The sequence below is a fragment of the Mandrillus leucophaeus genome, unplaced genomic scaffold (assembly GCF_000951045.1).
Source record: "Mandrillus leucophaeus isolate KB7577 unplaced genomic scaffold, Mleu.le_1.0 Scaffold53, whole genome shotgun sequence".
Taxonomy (NCBI): domain Eukaryota; kingdom Metazoa; phylum Chordata; class Mammalia; order Primates; family Cercopithecidae; genus Mandrillus; species Mandrillus leucophaeus.
This window is the reverse complement of record NW_012105697.1, coordinates 1,044,233-1,056,976: the sequence shown is the minus strand read 5'-3', so window position 1 is coordinate 1,056,976 and position 12,744 is coordinate 1,044,233. Positions and strand designations below refer to the sequence as shown.

At 56.0% G+C, this 12,744-nt stretch overlaps 2 protein-coding genes across 5 annotated transcripts in view; both read left to right on the top strand.

Annotated features, from left to right (window-relative positions):
- The first annotated feature begins 395 nt into the window (after positions 1 to 395).
- On the top strand, positions 396 to 5,592 carry TNNI3 (troponin I type 3 (cardiac)). Its single transcript, XM_011996947.1, has 8 exons — positions 396 to 538; positions 810 to 822; positions 985 to 1,068; positions 1,474 to 1,515; positions 1,788 to 1,919; positions 2,479 to 2,568; positions 3,109 to 3,285; positions 5,442 to 5,592. The coding sequence occupies exons 1-8, from the start codon at positions 528 to 530 to the stop codon at positions 5,523 to 5,525; spliced, it is 633 nt and encodes a 210-aa protein (XP_011852337.1). The 5' UTR covers positions 396 to 527; the 3' UTR covers positions 5,526 to 5,592.
- Positions 5,593 to 7,984: 2,392 nt separating this feature from the next.
- TNNT1 (troponin T type 1 (skeletal, slow)) overlaps positions 7,985 to 12,744 on the top strand; it is an 18,605-nt gene continuing 13,845 nt past the window's right edge. For 2 of the 4 annotated variants that reach the window (XM_011996943.1, XM_011996942.1), the window contains exons 1-6: positions 7,985 to 8,184; positions 9,761 to 9,803; positions 9,905 to 9,918; positions 10,220 to 10,243; positions 10,463 to 10,495; positions 11,331 to 11,352. In XM_011996943.1, the coding sequence (XP_011852333.1) occupies positions 9,772 to 9,803; positions 9,905 to 9,918; positions 10,220 to 10,243; positions 10,463 to 10,495; positions 11,331 to 11,352 (125 nt within the window). In that variant the 5' untranslated portion in view covers positions 7,985 to 8,184; positions 9,761 to 9,771. Of the gene's footprint in view, positions 8,185 to 9,229; positions 9,325 to 9,760; positions 9,804 to 9,904; positions 9,919 to 10,219; positions 10,244 to 10,462; positions 10,496 to 11,330; positions 11,353 to 12,744 lie in introns of all 4 variants that reach the window. The other 2 variants (XM_011996945.1, XM_011996944.1) reach the window with 2 other exon arrangements.

Genomic DNA, 12,744 nt, shown 5'->3' with positions numbered 1-12,744 from the left:
TGGACTCCTGGGTCTGAGGGAGGAGGGGCTGGGGGCCTGGACTCCTGGGTCTGAGGGAGGAGGGGCTGGGGGCCTGGACTCCTGGGTCTGAGGGAAGAGGGGACTGGGGGCCTGGACTCTTTGTCTGAGGGAGTGGCTGGGGTCTCCCAGGGTCCTAGGACTGAGGAAGGAGGGGGCTGGGAGGTTGGACATTCTGTGGGTCTGAGGGAGGAGGGGTCTAGGACTCCAGGATCAGAGGGAGGAGGGTCCGGAGTTCTGTGCCCCAAGGTGGCTGGTGATCCAGCTGAAGCAGGGCCCACCCCGCCCCTCACGTGCCCCGTTATCTCGCATGGTGGGCAGGGGAGGAGGAGGTGACAGTATATTTAGTCTCTGTCCTCGCGCTTTATCTCAGTGTCCTCGGGGAGTCTCAAGCAGCCCGGAGGAGACTGACGGTCCCTGGGACCCTGAAGGTCACCCGGGCGGTCCTCTCACTGACCCTCCAAACGCCCCTGTCCTCGCCTCCTGCCATTCCCGGCCTGAGTCTCAGCATGGCGGATAAGTGAGTGATGCCCCAAGGCAGTGGGAGTTGGGGGCGACCTCTCGGGTTCCCAAGAGGGGTCAGAGCTGAGAGGCTGGACCCCTGGCCTGTGAGGTAGGGGTAGGGGCTCTTGATTGAAAGGAAGCGGGTTTGCGAGTCAGACTCCTGGAGCCAGAGGAAGGGGAAGCGGTGTCCCCTGACCTCTTGGTCAGAGGGGCCTCCGGAGGTCCCTTAGGAGACAGACAGGACACAGCCCACCACTAACCCCCCTCCCCGGTTTCTCTCCTTCCAGGAGCAGCGATGCGGTGAGAGCAGCGGGCTAAGGCATGGCTGGGACCCCCAGGGCCAGGGTGGGCGCTGCAGTGAGGGGTCTGGGACAGGAGGCTGCAGCCCTAGCAAAGGGTGCGGTACGGTAAGGGCTGGGTGGCGTCTTGGTGGTGATGGGGTCCCCACTCCTCCAAACCCAGGCTGGGGAACCTCGCCCTGCACCAGCCCCAATCAGACGCCGCTCCTCCAACTACCGCGCTTACGCCACGGAGCCGCACGCCAAGGTGGGACGGGGCTTCCTGGGGGCCGAGTACAGGCGCTGGAAGGACCCGAGACCCTGGGAGTGGGGGGAGGAGCCAAGGCTACGAAGGGGGCGGGGACTACGCGGAGAGGCTTCAGGGGCGGAGTTTTGCAAAGGGTCACACTCGGATTGGTGACAGCCGCCTGTGGGCGGAGCTTCGTTGCCCTTGGATTGCCTTAGGGATAGATGGGAGGTGCCTATCCAAAGCCAGAGACCCGGATTGGTGGATGGGAATGAGGGGCGTGGCCTGTCGTAGACTCAGGGCGCAAGTTGGAAGTGGGCCCAAATCTGGACCGGCTGGGGTTGCTGGGGGTGTCTTGAGGTCCCCTCCACCGTCGTCTCCGGATCCCCCTCCATGATGCTTCCTTGCTCCATCTCACCCTGGCAGAAAAAATCTAAGATCTCCGCCTCGAGAAAATTGCAGCTGAAGGTGAGCACGGGAGGTACAGGGAAGGAGCAGGCACGTGCTCAGGGGGCGGAGCTTGAGAGTGGGTGGGGCTTTCGGGGTAGGTGGGCGGGAGTGGGCGGGGGTTTGGCCGCTCGGGGCGTGGCTTTATCGGGGGAGTCCTGCTCCGGGTGGGGTGGGGCCTTGGAAAGGTGGAGACGAAACTCGAGGGTTTAGAAGGGCAGACGCGGTTCCCTACGCCTGGTCTTTATCCTGATGCCCCGGGTGGGCTACGCTTCCCTCCCACCCCTTCGCAGACCCTGCTGCTGCAGATTGCAAAGCAGGAGCTGGAGCGAGAGGCGGAGGAGCGGCGCGGAGAGAAGGGGCGCGCTCTGAGCACGCGCTGCCAGCCGCTGGAGTTGGCTGGGCTGGGCTTCGCGGAGCTGCAGGTACCGGCTCCCAAGGCAGGTACTCCTGCCCAGCCTGGGATCCGAGGTTTCTAGTCCCCGGAATTCAGCAGAACAGCCTCTGTCCCCTCTTCTGCTCGGGACCCAGGCGTCCAATATGTCTGTCCTTACCCAATTCTATATGATTCGTGGGACTCCCGGCCCCTAACACCCTTTGTGTGCAGGTCTCTGGAGTCTTGGCTCCAACCTACTCCTTCAGGATCATGTGGCCCTCCTATCCCAGACAGGAGTCCAGGCCTCAGCCCCTCCTCCCTCAGACCCAGGAGTCCAGGCCCCGGCCCCTCCTCACAAAGACCCAGGAGTCCAGGCCCCGGCCCCTCCTCCCTCAGACCCAGGTCCAGGCCCCGGCCCCTCCTCCCTCAGACCCAGGAGTCCAGGCCCCCAGCCCCTCCTCCCTCAGACCCAGGAGTCCAGGCCCCCAGCCCCTCCTCCCTCAGACCCAGGAGTCCAGGCCCCCAGCCCCTCCTCCCTCAGAGCCAGGGGTTCAGGTCTCCAGGCCTCCAGGCTTCCCCCAAAAACACACACCACGTTCCTCCTCCAGGACTTGTGCCGACAGCTCCATGCCCGTGTGGACAAGGTGGATGAAGAGAGATACGACATACAGGCAAAAGTCACCAAGAACATCACAGAGGTGGGACGCATGGGCAGCTCGGGTACCTTCGGGGTAGTGAGATACCTGGTATTTGGTCTCTGCCTGACCCCTTGCAGCTGCTTTTGGCTGCACATCCCAGGAGACCCAGGACAACTGTGAGCCTGGCAGGGCTGGGGCAGAAGGATGAGTACAATATAGTCAAGGAAAGCTGTTGTAGGCAGAGGGAACAGCACATGGAAGGCCATGGGTTGGGAAACAGAAAATATGTTAGTGAACATGTTCAGGGCATCACATGTTGGTAAATTAGCTCAGGCATTGGCCAGGGAATTGTGATTTGCATGTAGCTGGACCAGGTTATGCCAGTGGTTTTGTGAGGTGAGGCTGGAGCGTATGAAGAGGGGGATTCAGTTCCAGGATTAGAAGCTTAGACTGGGAGCCTAAGCTGGGAAGAGACTGGATGAGGCCTCGGTACTGGAACACGAGATAAGGAGAATAAAAAAGGAGTGTAGGGTGGAAGAGTTGGGTGAGGGGGAAATGGAGGCAGGAGTATCCACACCCCTGTATACTGCCTCCCCCCAGATCGCAGATCTGACCCAGAAGATCTTTGACCTTCGGGGCAAGTTTAAGCGGCCCACCCTGCGGAGAGTGAGGATCTCTGCAGATGCCATGATGCAGGCGCTGCTGGGGGCCCGGGCTAAGGAGTCCCTGGACCTGCGGGCCCACCTCAAGCAGGTGAAGAAGGAGGACACCGAGAAGGTGAGTGTGGGCTAATGCCAGGAAAGAGAATGCTGAGGGGAAGGGCTGTGGGTACCAACAACCCTGGGGCCTAGCCGGAGGGCAGATGGTGCTTGAAGTTGGGGGTAGAAGCAGCTAGCTAGTACGGGGTCCTCCAAAATGCAAGAGGAAGACAGGAAGTGCATTAGGGCTACAGGAAGTCCATGTAAGAGCAAAGAGGTGCATGAAGGGCTGGGTGCAGGGGCTCATGCCTGTAATCTTTGAGATTTAAAAATTTTTTTTTTAATTTCCTTTTTTTTTTTTGAGATGGAGTCTCTGCTGCCCAGGCTGGAGTGCAATGACACCATCTCGGCTGCTGGAGTGCAGTGACGCCATCTCGGCTCACCGCAACCTCCGCCTCCCAGGATCAAGTGATTCTCATGCCTCAGCCTCCTAAGTAGCTGGGACTACAGGTGCACACCACCACGATATTGTTTTAATTTCTACAAATTTCTTTTTAAAATTGATTAGTCATGGTGGTGGCATGCAGCTTCTCAGGAGGCTGAGGCAGGAAGATCGCTTGAGCCCATGAGATCGAGGGTGCAGTGAGCTATGACTGTACCACTGCACTTCAGCCTGGGCAATACAGTAAGACCCTATCTTAAAGAAGAAGACAGGAAAGACAGGAGTGGATGCCTGAAACCATGGATTGTACTGAACCCTATATATAATTTTTTTCCTATACAAACATACGTACCTATGATAAAGTTTCATTTCTAAATTAGACACAGTAAGAGGTTAACAATAAATAATCATAAAAGAAGGCTGGGCATGGTGGCTCATGCCTGTAATCTCAACACTTTGGGATGCTAAGGCGGGCAGATTGCTTGAGCTCTGGAGTTCGAGACCAGCCTGGGAAACATGGCGAGACCCCGTCTCTACAAAAAATACAAAAGTTGCCAGGTGTGGTGACTCACACCTGTAATCTCAGCGCTTTGGGAGGCCAAGGCAGGTGGATCATAAGGTCAGGAGTTTGAGACCAGCCTGGCCAACACAGTCAAACCCCATCTCTAGTAAAAATACAAAGATTCGCTGGGTGTGGTGGTGGATGCCTGTAATCCCAGCTACTTGGGAGACTGAGGCAGGAGAATTGCTTGAACCTGGGAGGCAGAGGTTGCAGTGAGCTGAGATCTCACCACTGCACTCCAGCCCTGGCAACCGTGGGAGACTCCATCTCAAAAAAAAAAAAAAAAAAAAAAGTTAGCTGGGCATGATGGCACACACCTGTAGTCCCAGCTACTCAGGAGTCTGAGGTGAGAGGATAGCTTGAGCCCAGGAAGTTGAGGCTGCAGTGAGTCGAGATTGCACTCCAACTTGGGTGAGGGAACCAGACCCTGTCTCAAATAATAATAATAATAATAGTAGTAAAATAGAACAATTATAACATATTGTAATAAAACTCATATGAATTGGTCTCTTTCTCAAAATATCCTATGGCCCTGTAGTCACCCTTCTTTTCCTTGTGATGTGAAATGACAGTGCCTATGTGCTGAGATGAAGTGAGGTGGATGACATAGGCATTGTGACCTAGCATTAGGCTAGGTCCTATGAGAATCCATCAAACTTATGAATTATTTCTGGAATTTTCCATTTAATATTTTTGGGCCATGGTTTACTGAAACCACACAAAGTAAAATTGCAGATAAGGATGAACTACTACAATAAGAAGGAAGGAGACAGGAAGTGCATAAGGCAGACAGAAAGTGTAGGGGAAAGATAGGAAGTGCAGAAAGACAGGAAGTGGATAAGGAAAGACAGAAAGTACATGAGGGAGACAGGAAGTGCATGGGGAAAGACAGGAAATGCATGGGAAAAGACAGGAAGTGCTGGGGAAAGACAGGAAGTGCATGGGGGACAGGAAGTGCATGAGGGGGACAGGAAGTGCATGGGGAAAGACAGGAAGTGCTGGGGAAAGACAGAAAGTGCATGAGGGAGACAGGAAGTGCATGAGGGAGACAGGAAGTTATGGGGAAAATTGGCAGGGATTATCTTGAAAAGATGGGAAGTGCTCCCGAACTAGACACTTAGACAGGCATCCAGGGTAGAGTGGCCCCACAGGCTGGAGGGAAGACAGGGATTCTTGAGAGACTGGAGACCAGGAAGAGACCCTAATCTCTGACTCTATTGCCATCCTCCAGGAAAACCGGGAGGTGGGAGACTGGCGCAAGAACATCGATGCACTGAGTGGAATGGAGGGCCGCAAGAAAAAGTTTGAGGGCTGAGTCTTCCTACCTACTGCCCCCGACCTGAGGAGGGCCCTGAGGAATAAAGCTGCTCTCTGAGCTGAAAGTGACTCCATGTCTATTACCCAGGGCTTAGGCAGGAGAGAGATGGGAAAACTGAGGGCAGGGCTCCCCCAAAGTCACACAGCAGGTCGGAGACCAGATGGATCTCCCATGTGGAGCACTCTTGGCTCTGTTATCAAAAAGAATTCCAGGGTTCATGAATTTGGATGATTTGTTTCTTAAGAAGCAGATCACAACCTGCAAACTGGAAGCGTGGCTTCTTGCCAAAAAACAGAAGCAGGCACTTTAAGGGAGGGAAGGGCAAGGCAGGAATTTACGCTGAGTGGGTTGGCTACGTGCACGTATTCAACTGGTTATAGAAGGAGCTATGAATATTCATGGACAGGTGGACACACACATGTGTGACAAGCAAACATGCATTTTTTTTTTTTTTGAAATGGAGTCTTGCTCTGTCACCCAGGCTGGAGTGCAGTGGCACAATGTCAGCTCACTGCAACTGCCGCCTCCTGGGTTCAAGTCATTCTCCTGCCTCAGCCTCTCCAGTAGCTGGGATTACAGGCATGCACCACCAGGCCCAGCTAATTTTTGTATTTTTAGTAGAGACGGGGTTTCACCATGTTGGCCAGGCTGGTCTCGAACTCCTGACCTCGTGATTCACCTGCCTCGGCCTCCCAAAGTGCTGGGATTACAGGCGTGAGCCATCGTGACTGACGACAAATATGCATTTTACATGGTGGTGGAGGCTTAATATTTAAGTGCATCCCATTGAATGCATTCGTATGGAAACATGAAGCAGGGATATGAAGGCACTCAGTGCACAGCCTCTGTCAAAAGTCAGAACCAGTCTGTGGTCCGTGGTATCTTATCAGGAGAAAGTTACTGAAATCAGTCTCTCATTCAACTAATGCTGTAGCTATGCGTTGTGGAACAGGGGGTTCAGTTAGTCAGCATCTGGCAATGGATGGCTGCAATTGTTGTAATATTGCATATCTTGAGGCCAGTGTTTGTTTAGCTGCTAGAAAAAGGAAAAGCCTTGTGGCAATTAGAACATAGTTTATTATATAAGTGTAGGGATGCGTGACTTAACCCTTGCCTGGCATGGCCTCAGGTCTTGTTTATAATTTGGTATCTTATTGCCACAAACAGTTCATTCCATCAGTCTTCTGATCTCTATTGTCACAGCACCTCTGGCCCACGTGGAGTGCACAGAGATGCCAAGACTAAAGCTCAAAGAGAGAGACACACAGAGAAACAGATAGGCAGAGAGACATACTGGCAACAGAGGGACTGAGTTGGGAGTAGAGAGAGAAGGAGCCAAACAAAGACCCAAAGAGAGAGGGAGAAAATACCACGGATGCATAGAAGGAAGTGCAAAGAAAGGAGAAAAGAGAGACAGAGGTATAATCACAGCAAGGTGCGGAGACGTGGAGACCCTATAAGAGAGGGAAATGGAGAACCACAGAGCGGGAACTGCGGGCACTAAGACATGGAGAGAACTAGAAAGACAAGAGACGTGAACATGGACACAGAGACCCAGAGCCAAAAAGAGACAGAAATGGGGTCACAGGTGGACAGAAATGCACAGAGAAACTGTGAGCCTCCACAGACACAAACGCTGAGAGGGGCAGACATGCAGAGACACCCACAGAAATGCAGAGACAAAACCACCTAGAGACACATGCCAAGAAACACACTGAGGGACCCAGAAAGAGACAGATGCAGAGACAGCCCAAGACAGACCTCAGTGAGAGGCCCCAGGAAAAGCACAGAAACACGGAGACCGACCACGAGAGGCAGAGGTACTGAGAGGTACTGAGAGGTACTGAGAGGCGGGGAGGAGGAGGAAGCCTGCTCTCCAGGGCCGGCTTGAACCCAGAATCAAGGTCATGGCTTGGCTAGGAAGCGCGAGGGGGACACCAAAAAGATCAGTGTTAGATGGAGGTGGGGAGGGAGGGGAGGTTTCACCCTAATTGACACCCCCCTCTCCCTCCCCCTCCCCACACCTGCTTCCCGGCTTTAGTGCCTGTTGTCACCAGGATGGAATCCTGGTGGCAGACAAAAGGGTGGGGGTGGGGAGGGGGAGACAAAAAGATGGACAGAGACAGAGGGGGAGACTAAGAAGTGGAGACAGACACACAGAGATACACAGATGGAGAGCCACAGACACAACAGAAACGGGGGTCCAGAAAGAGACCACGGTAGAAAGAGGGAACGGAGAGAAGAAAACAGAAAACATTCCTTATAGCCCATTTGTCATTAGTAGGTCCTCCAAGGACCTACTGTGGGCCGGGCATGAGGCCGTCAAAGCACAGGGAGCTATAAGGGAGGTAGCTGCAGCACCATGAGACCTGGGGGTGGGGTGGGGGCGGGAGCGGGGCTCCTGGGCCGTGCAGATGGGGTTAGCATGGGGTTGGGGAGGGGCCCGCGGAGGCTTTTGGACTCTGAGTGTGGAGCCAGGGGCAGCTGGGCTCTCTCTGAGCTCCCAGACCTGTGTTTGAGCAATGGAATTCTCTCCCCCTCCCTCTCCCTTCGGGGCGGGGCCAAGCCTCCCAGGGCCAGCTATAAACTCCCGGGAGCTTCAGTGCCCTCAGCAAGGCTCAGCCACGAGCTTCCCAGCATCTCAGACATAGCCTAGGTAAGGAGCTCTGCGGGGGCCCTGTGGTCTCCAAAGACTGTGTCCTTGCGGGCGGGGGCAGGAGGCGGGTGGGGAAGATGTGGGGTGTGGAGAAATGGTGCAGAGGTAGGTGGGGCAGACAACTGGAAGTCTGGGAACTTGAGAGGCTCAGACTTCAGGGGGACTCAGGATAGAGGGGAAAATACTGGGATTTGTGGGTCACACAGATCCGAACCCGGGGCTGCCAGGACTTGGGTGTCCCAGAACAAAACCTCCTAGGATCTTGGGGTTCTGGGAATCTGGGGGAAATCTCAGCAGTCAGGGATATCTGGACTTGGAGGTCAAACAGTCTGGGTGTCAGGATTTGGGGCCTCAGACTCTGAGGGTATCAGGAATTGGGGGTGGGTCTCACAATCTGGGGTTTTAGGAGTGGAGGCCTCGGAATCTGAGGTATTACGATAGAAATCATGAGAACTTGGACTGTCATTATCTGGGTATCATGAATTGGGCCTCTGAGGTTAGGTATCAAGATTTTGGGGGTCTCATATTCTTGAGGTTTCAGAATTTAGGTCCCAAGACCTGGGGGTGGTCTTAAGATGTCCCGGCCCATATCTGGACTATCAAGAACAGCTGTGAGGACTCGCTGGTCTCAGAAACATGGGCATCACAAATTGGGGTCTCAGAATCTGTGGGTATTGGGATTTGGGGCTAGGCACCCTGTGGCCTAGGGAATCTCAAAGACTTTGAGGTCCAAGAATATAGGGGTCCCGGTGAGGTCTGTGGACAGAAGGTGCCCTTTATGCTTCTGCCCCCTGCATGATGTATGGGAAGGTGAAAGGGGAGACAGGTGGGGAGGAAGCCAGCCAGCGGGGAGGGGTGAGTGGGAGAGGGGATGAGGGTGACTAATTCTCCCAGAAGCCCCCCTTCCTCAAATCCCTTCTTAGGAAATGTCCTCTGTTTCACCGTCTATGACATCCCCCCGAAATAGCTCTTGGGGGTGGGGCAGCTATTGTCTTCAGGCCACTGTCCCTTCTCAAATGCCTCCTCCTAATCCCAGCTGGATCAGGTTCCCATGGACTTGTCATAAGACAAAAGAGGACAGCTGTGCGGAGGGGGCAGGGTCTGCAGCCTCCTGGCTGTGCCAGGACCACACCTACCAAGGTCTGTCCTCATGCATGCTTTAGGACAGCCAGCCCCCTCCCTCGGACCCAGGAGTCCAGACCTGAGCCCTCCTCCCTCAGACGCAGGAGTCCAGGCCCCCAGCCCCCTCCTCCCTCAGACCCAGGAGTCCAGACCCCCAGTCCCCTCCTCCCTCAGACCCAGGAGTCCAGGCCCCCAGCTCCTCCTCCCTCAGACCCAGGAGTCCAGGCCCCCAGCCCTTCCTCCCCCAGCCCCAGGCTGTCTCTTATACACATCTAGATGTGTATAAGAGACAGCCCCAGGCCCTATCCTCCCTCAGACCCAGGAGTCCAGGCTGCGGCTCCTCCAATCTGACCCAGGAATCCAGACCCCAGCCCCTCCTCCCTCACACCCAGGAGTCTAGGTCGCCCCCTCCTTGGGGCCCCACCCCACTGGGCCGCTTCTCTCTGTTTCTTAGGCCGCACCAGGATGTCGGACACCGAGGAGCAGGAATATGAGGAGTGAGTGCCGCACTGGGAGGGGTTGGGGCGTGCAATGGTGGAGAGGCTCTCCCACCCCAGGTCTAACTCTCCCCTCCCTCTTTCCCCACACCCGTCCGCAGGGAGCAGCCAGAAGGTGAGCAGGGAGTGGGCCGGCCCCATGGGATGGAGACAGCCCCAGAAACTCTTGGGACGCGAGGCGAGGCTTGTGGCACCCTGGTGGGGAAGGGGCAGCTCAGCCCTCGGGCCCTCGCCCGCCCTCTCCGGGTCTGGAGCGTCTCCCCGTGCCATCCCTGCACCGCCAGGGGGCACATGCCCATCGCAGCCGAGGCCAGAGGGACCCCCGGTCCAGCAGAGGCTGGAACCCTGGTCTCTGGCCACTCCCCCCACCCCTGCCCGAGCTCCTAACGCTTTCTCTTCTGTGCCCCCATCTCCAGAGGAGGCTGCGGAGGAGGAGGAAGGTGAGGTCCCGGACTCCGCAGGTCTGGAGCTGGGGGCGGGGTCTGGGGGCGGGGACGCTGGGCCCGGGAGGAGGGGGCGGGACGGGGCTCCCGACGGCCTCGGCTCCAGGTCCTCTAACAGCCTCTCCCGTCTCTCCCTCTCTCCCGCCCCCCACGCCCGGGCGTGGCCGCTCCCCCCTCGCTCCCCACACCCTCGCTGCTCCTCCCGCCCCTCCCCAGCCCCCGAAGAGCCGGAGCCGGTGGCAGAGCCAGGTAACCGCGGCTGCTTCGCTTCCCGAGACCGATGTCGGGGGCCCGGGGGGACCCCCGATATCCTCGGGCTCCAACCTCCACGACCACCCTTCCCTCCCTCCGCCCCCATAACCCGCCCCCAGGCCCGGTCCTTTAAGCCTCTGAGAGCTCCTGCGCCCTCTCGGGGCCGGGAAGGGAAATGGCCCTGCCGTGGCTTTAACCCGTTCCCTTCCTTCTTAAAGGGACCGACACCCAAGCCTTCTTCCCCAGTCTGGAGGAATCTTTATAGAAGGGTTGGATGTTTGCGGAGAAGCACCACCCCGTCACCCTCATCTTCGCCTCCAACCTTGTCTGTTATTTTCTTCCCCATATACATTCAAAGGTTGGGGCTTGGAATTTAGGATTGCAGAGGAGGCTAGCCCTGGGAGTCAGGGTCTCCAAGGTGGGGGTGGAGGGCCAGCTGGGGAGAGAGCTCTGGGGTCACTGAATAAAGACAGAGGTTGGCCCTCCCCGCACTGCTGGGTCTTAATGGAGGAGGGCAGGCGCTCTGGGCATATAAATAGAGAAGGGTCTGGGGGTTTGCACTCCTGGGAATGCAGACAGCGGCGGTGGGGGGTCCCCACACCAGTTCTGAATGTATATCTGATGCGTGTGACCCTCTTCCTCCTTTCCAGCCTCCCTGACCTTCCTTCCCTCTTTTCTTCTTCCCATGCCCCTCCTCTGGAACTGGACTCCGGAGTCCTTCCCTGGGCTCCTGGGGGCCGAGGCTTGGGGGGTCCCTCCCCAGGGTGTGTCAGGCCTAGTCCCTCCTCTAAACTCTTGCTAATTATCTCTTTGTATCCCCCACCACCAACAGAAGAGGAGCGCCCCAAACCAAGGTGAGACCCTACAGGGTGGGGGGCCCCAACCATACATCTTCCTAAATATTCCCTCTATCCCCAGAGATAGGGTGTGAGAAAGGCAGAGTTGGAGGGAGGAAATTGAAACAGCAGTCAACATTTCTCCACCTCCTTCTGCTCCTCCTCCCTCCCCCTCCTTCCTCCACCTCCTCTCCCTCCTTCTGCCTCCTCCTCCTCTTCCTCTTTTTCCCTTTCCCCTTCCCCTTCGTCTTCTCCTCCTTCATCATCGTCATAGTCTCCACTCTATTACCCAGACTGGATTGCAGTGACCCAATCCTGGCTCACTGCCTGGACATCATGGGTTCAAGCAATCCTCCCATCTCAGCCTCCCGAGTAGCTGGGACCACAGGCATGTGTCACCACACCTGGCTATTTTTTTTTTTTTTTCCTTTTTGTAGAGCTGAGGTCTTGCTATGTTGCTCAGTTTGGTCTCGAACTCCTATCCTCAAGCAATTCTCCCACCTCGGCCTCCCAGAGTGCTGGGATTACAGGCACAAGCCACCATGGCCAGCCAGTCTGTTTCCTTCTTTCCACCCAATGGTCCCTCTTCCCCTCGCGCCTTTACCATCACCCCAGCCTCCTCTCTGGCCTCCTTGCCTCCAGCTTGTGGCTCATCCTCCTCCATGACTCCAGAGAGACCTTTAACACCAGCGCTAACCCTGCCCCTCCTCTGCTCAGAATCTTTCCTCAACTCCCCACTACCCTTAAGACAAGTCAAAGCAACTAGCCTGCATTCAAAGCCTTCCCCATCTGGCTCCAGCCGAGCCCTCCAGCATCTCCCTTCCCCACTGACAGACACACAGTATTTCATGGTTCTCTAGCCACGCCGTGCTTTTATACCTCAAGCCTTTGCACACACTGTGCCCTCTGCCTGCATAGTGACAGGTGGGAGGATCGCTTGAGGATAGGAGTTCAAGACCAGCCTAAGTAACAAAATGAAATCCCCCGCATCCCTACAAAAAATTTTTAAAAATTAGTCGGGCACAGTGGCACACACCTGTGATTCCAGCGACTCAGGAGGCTGGGGAAGGAGGATTGTTTGAGCCCAGGATTTGGAGGCTGCAGTGAGCTGTGATTGCACCACGGTATTCCAGCCTGGGCAACAGAGCAAGACCGTCTCTAAAACATAAATAAAAATAGGGGAATGGGGCTGGGTGCAGTGGCTCATGCCTGTAATACCAGCACTTTGGGAGGCTGAGGGGGGCAGATTACCTGGGGTCAGGAGTTTGAGACCCCCGTGGCCAACATGGTGAAATCCTGTCTCTACTAAAAATACAAAAATAATTGGCCGGGCACGGTGGCTCAAGCCTGTAATCCCAGCACTTTGGGAGGCCGAGACGGGCGGATCACGAGGTCAGGAGATCGAGACCA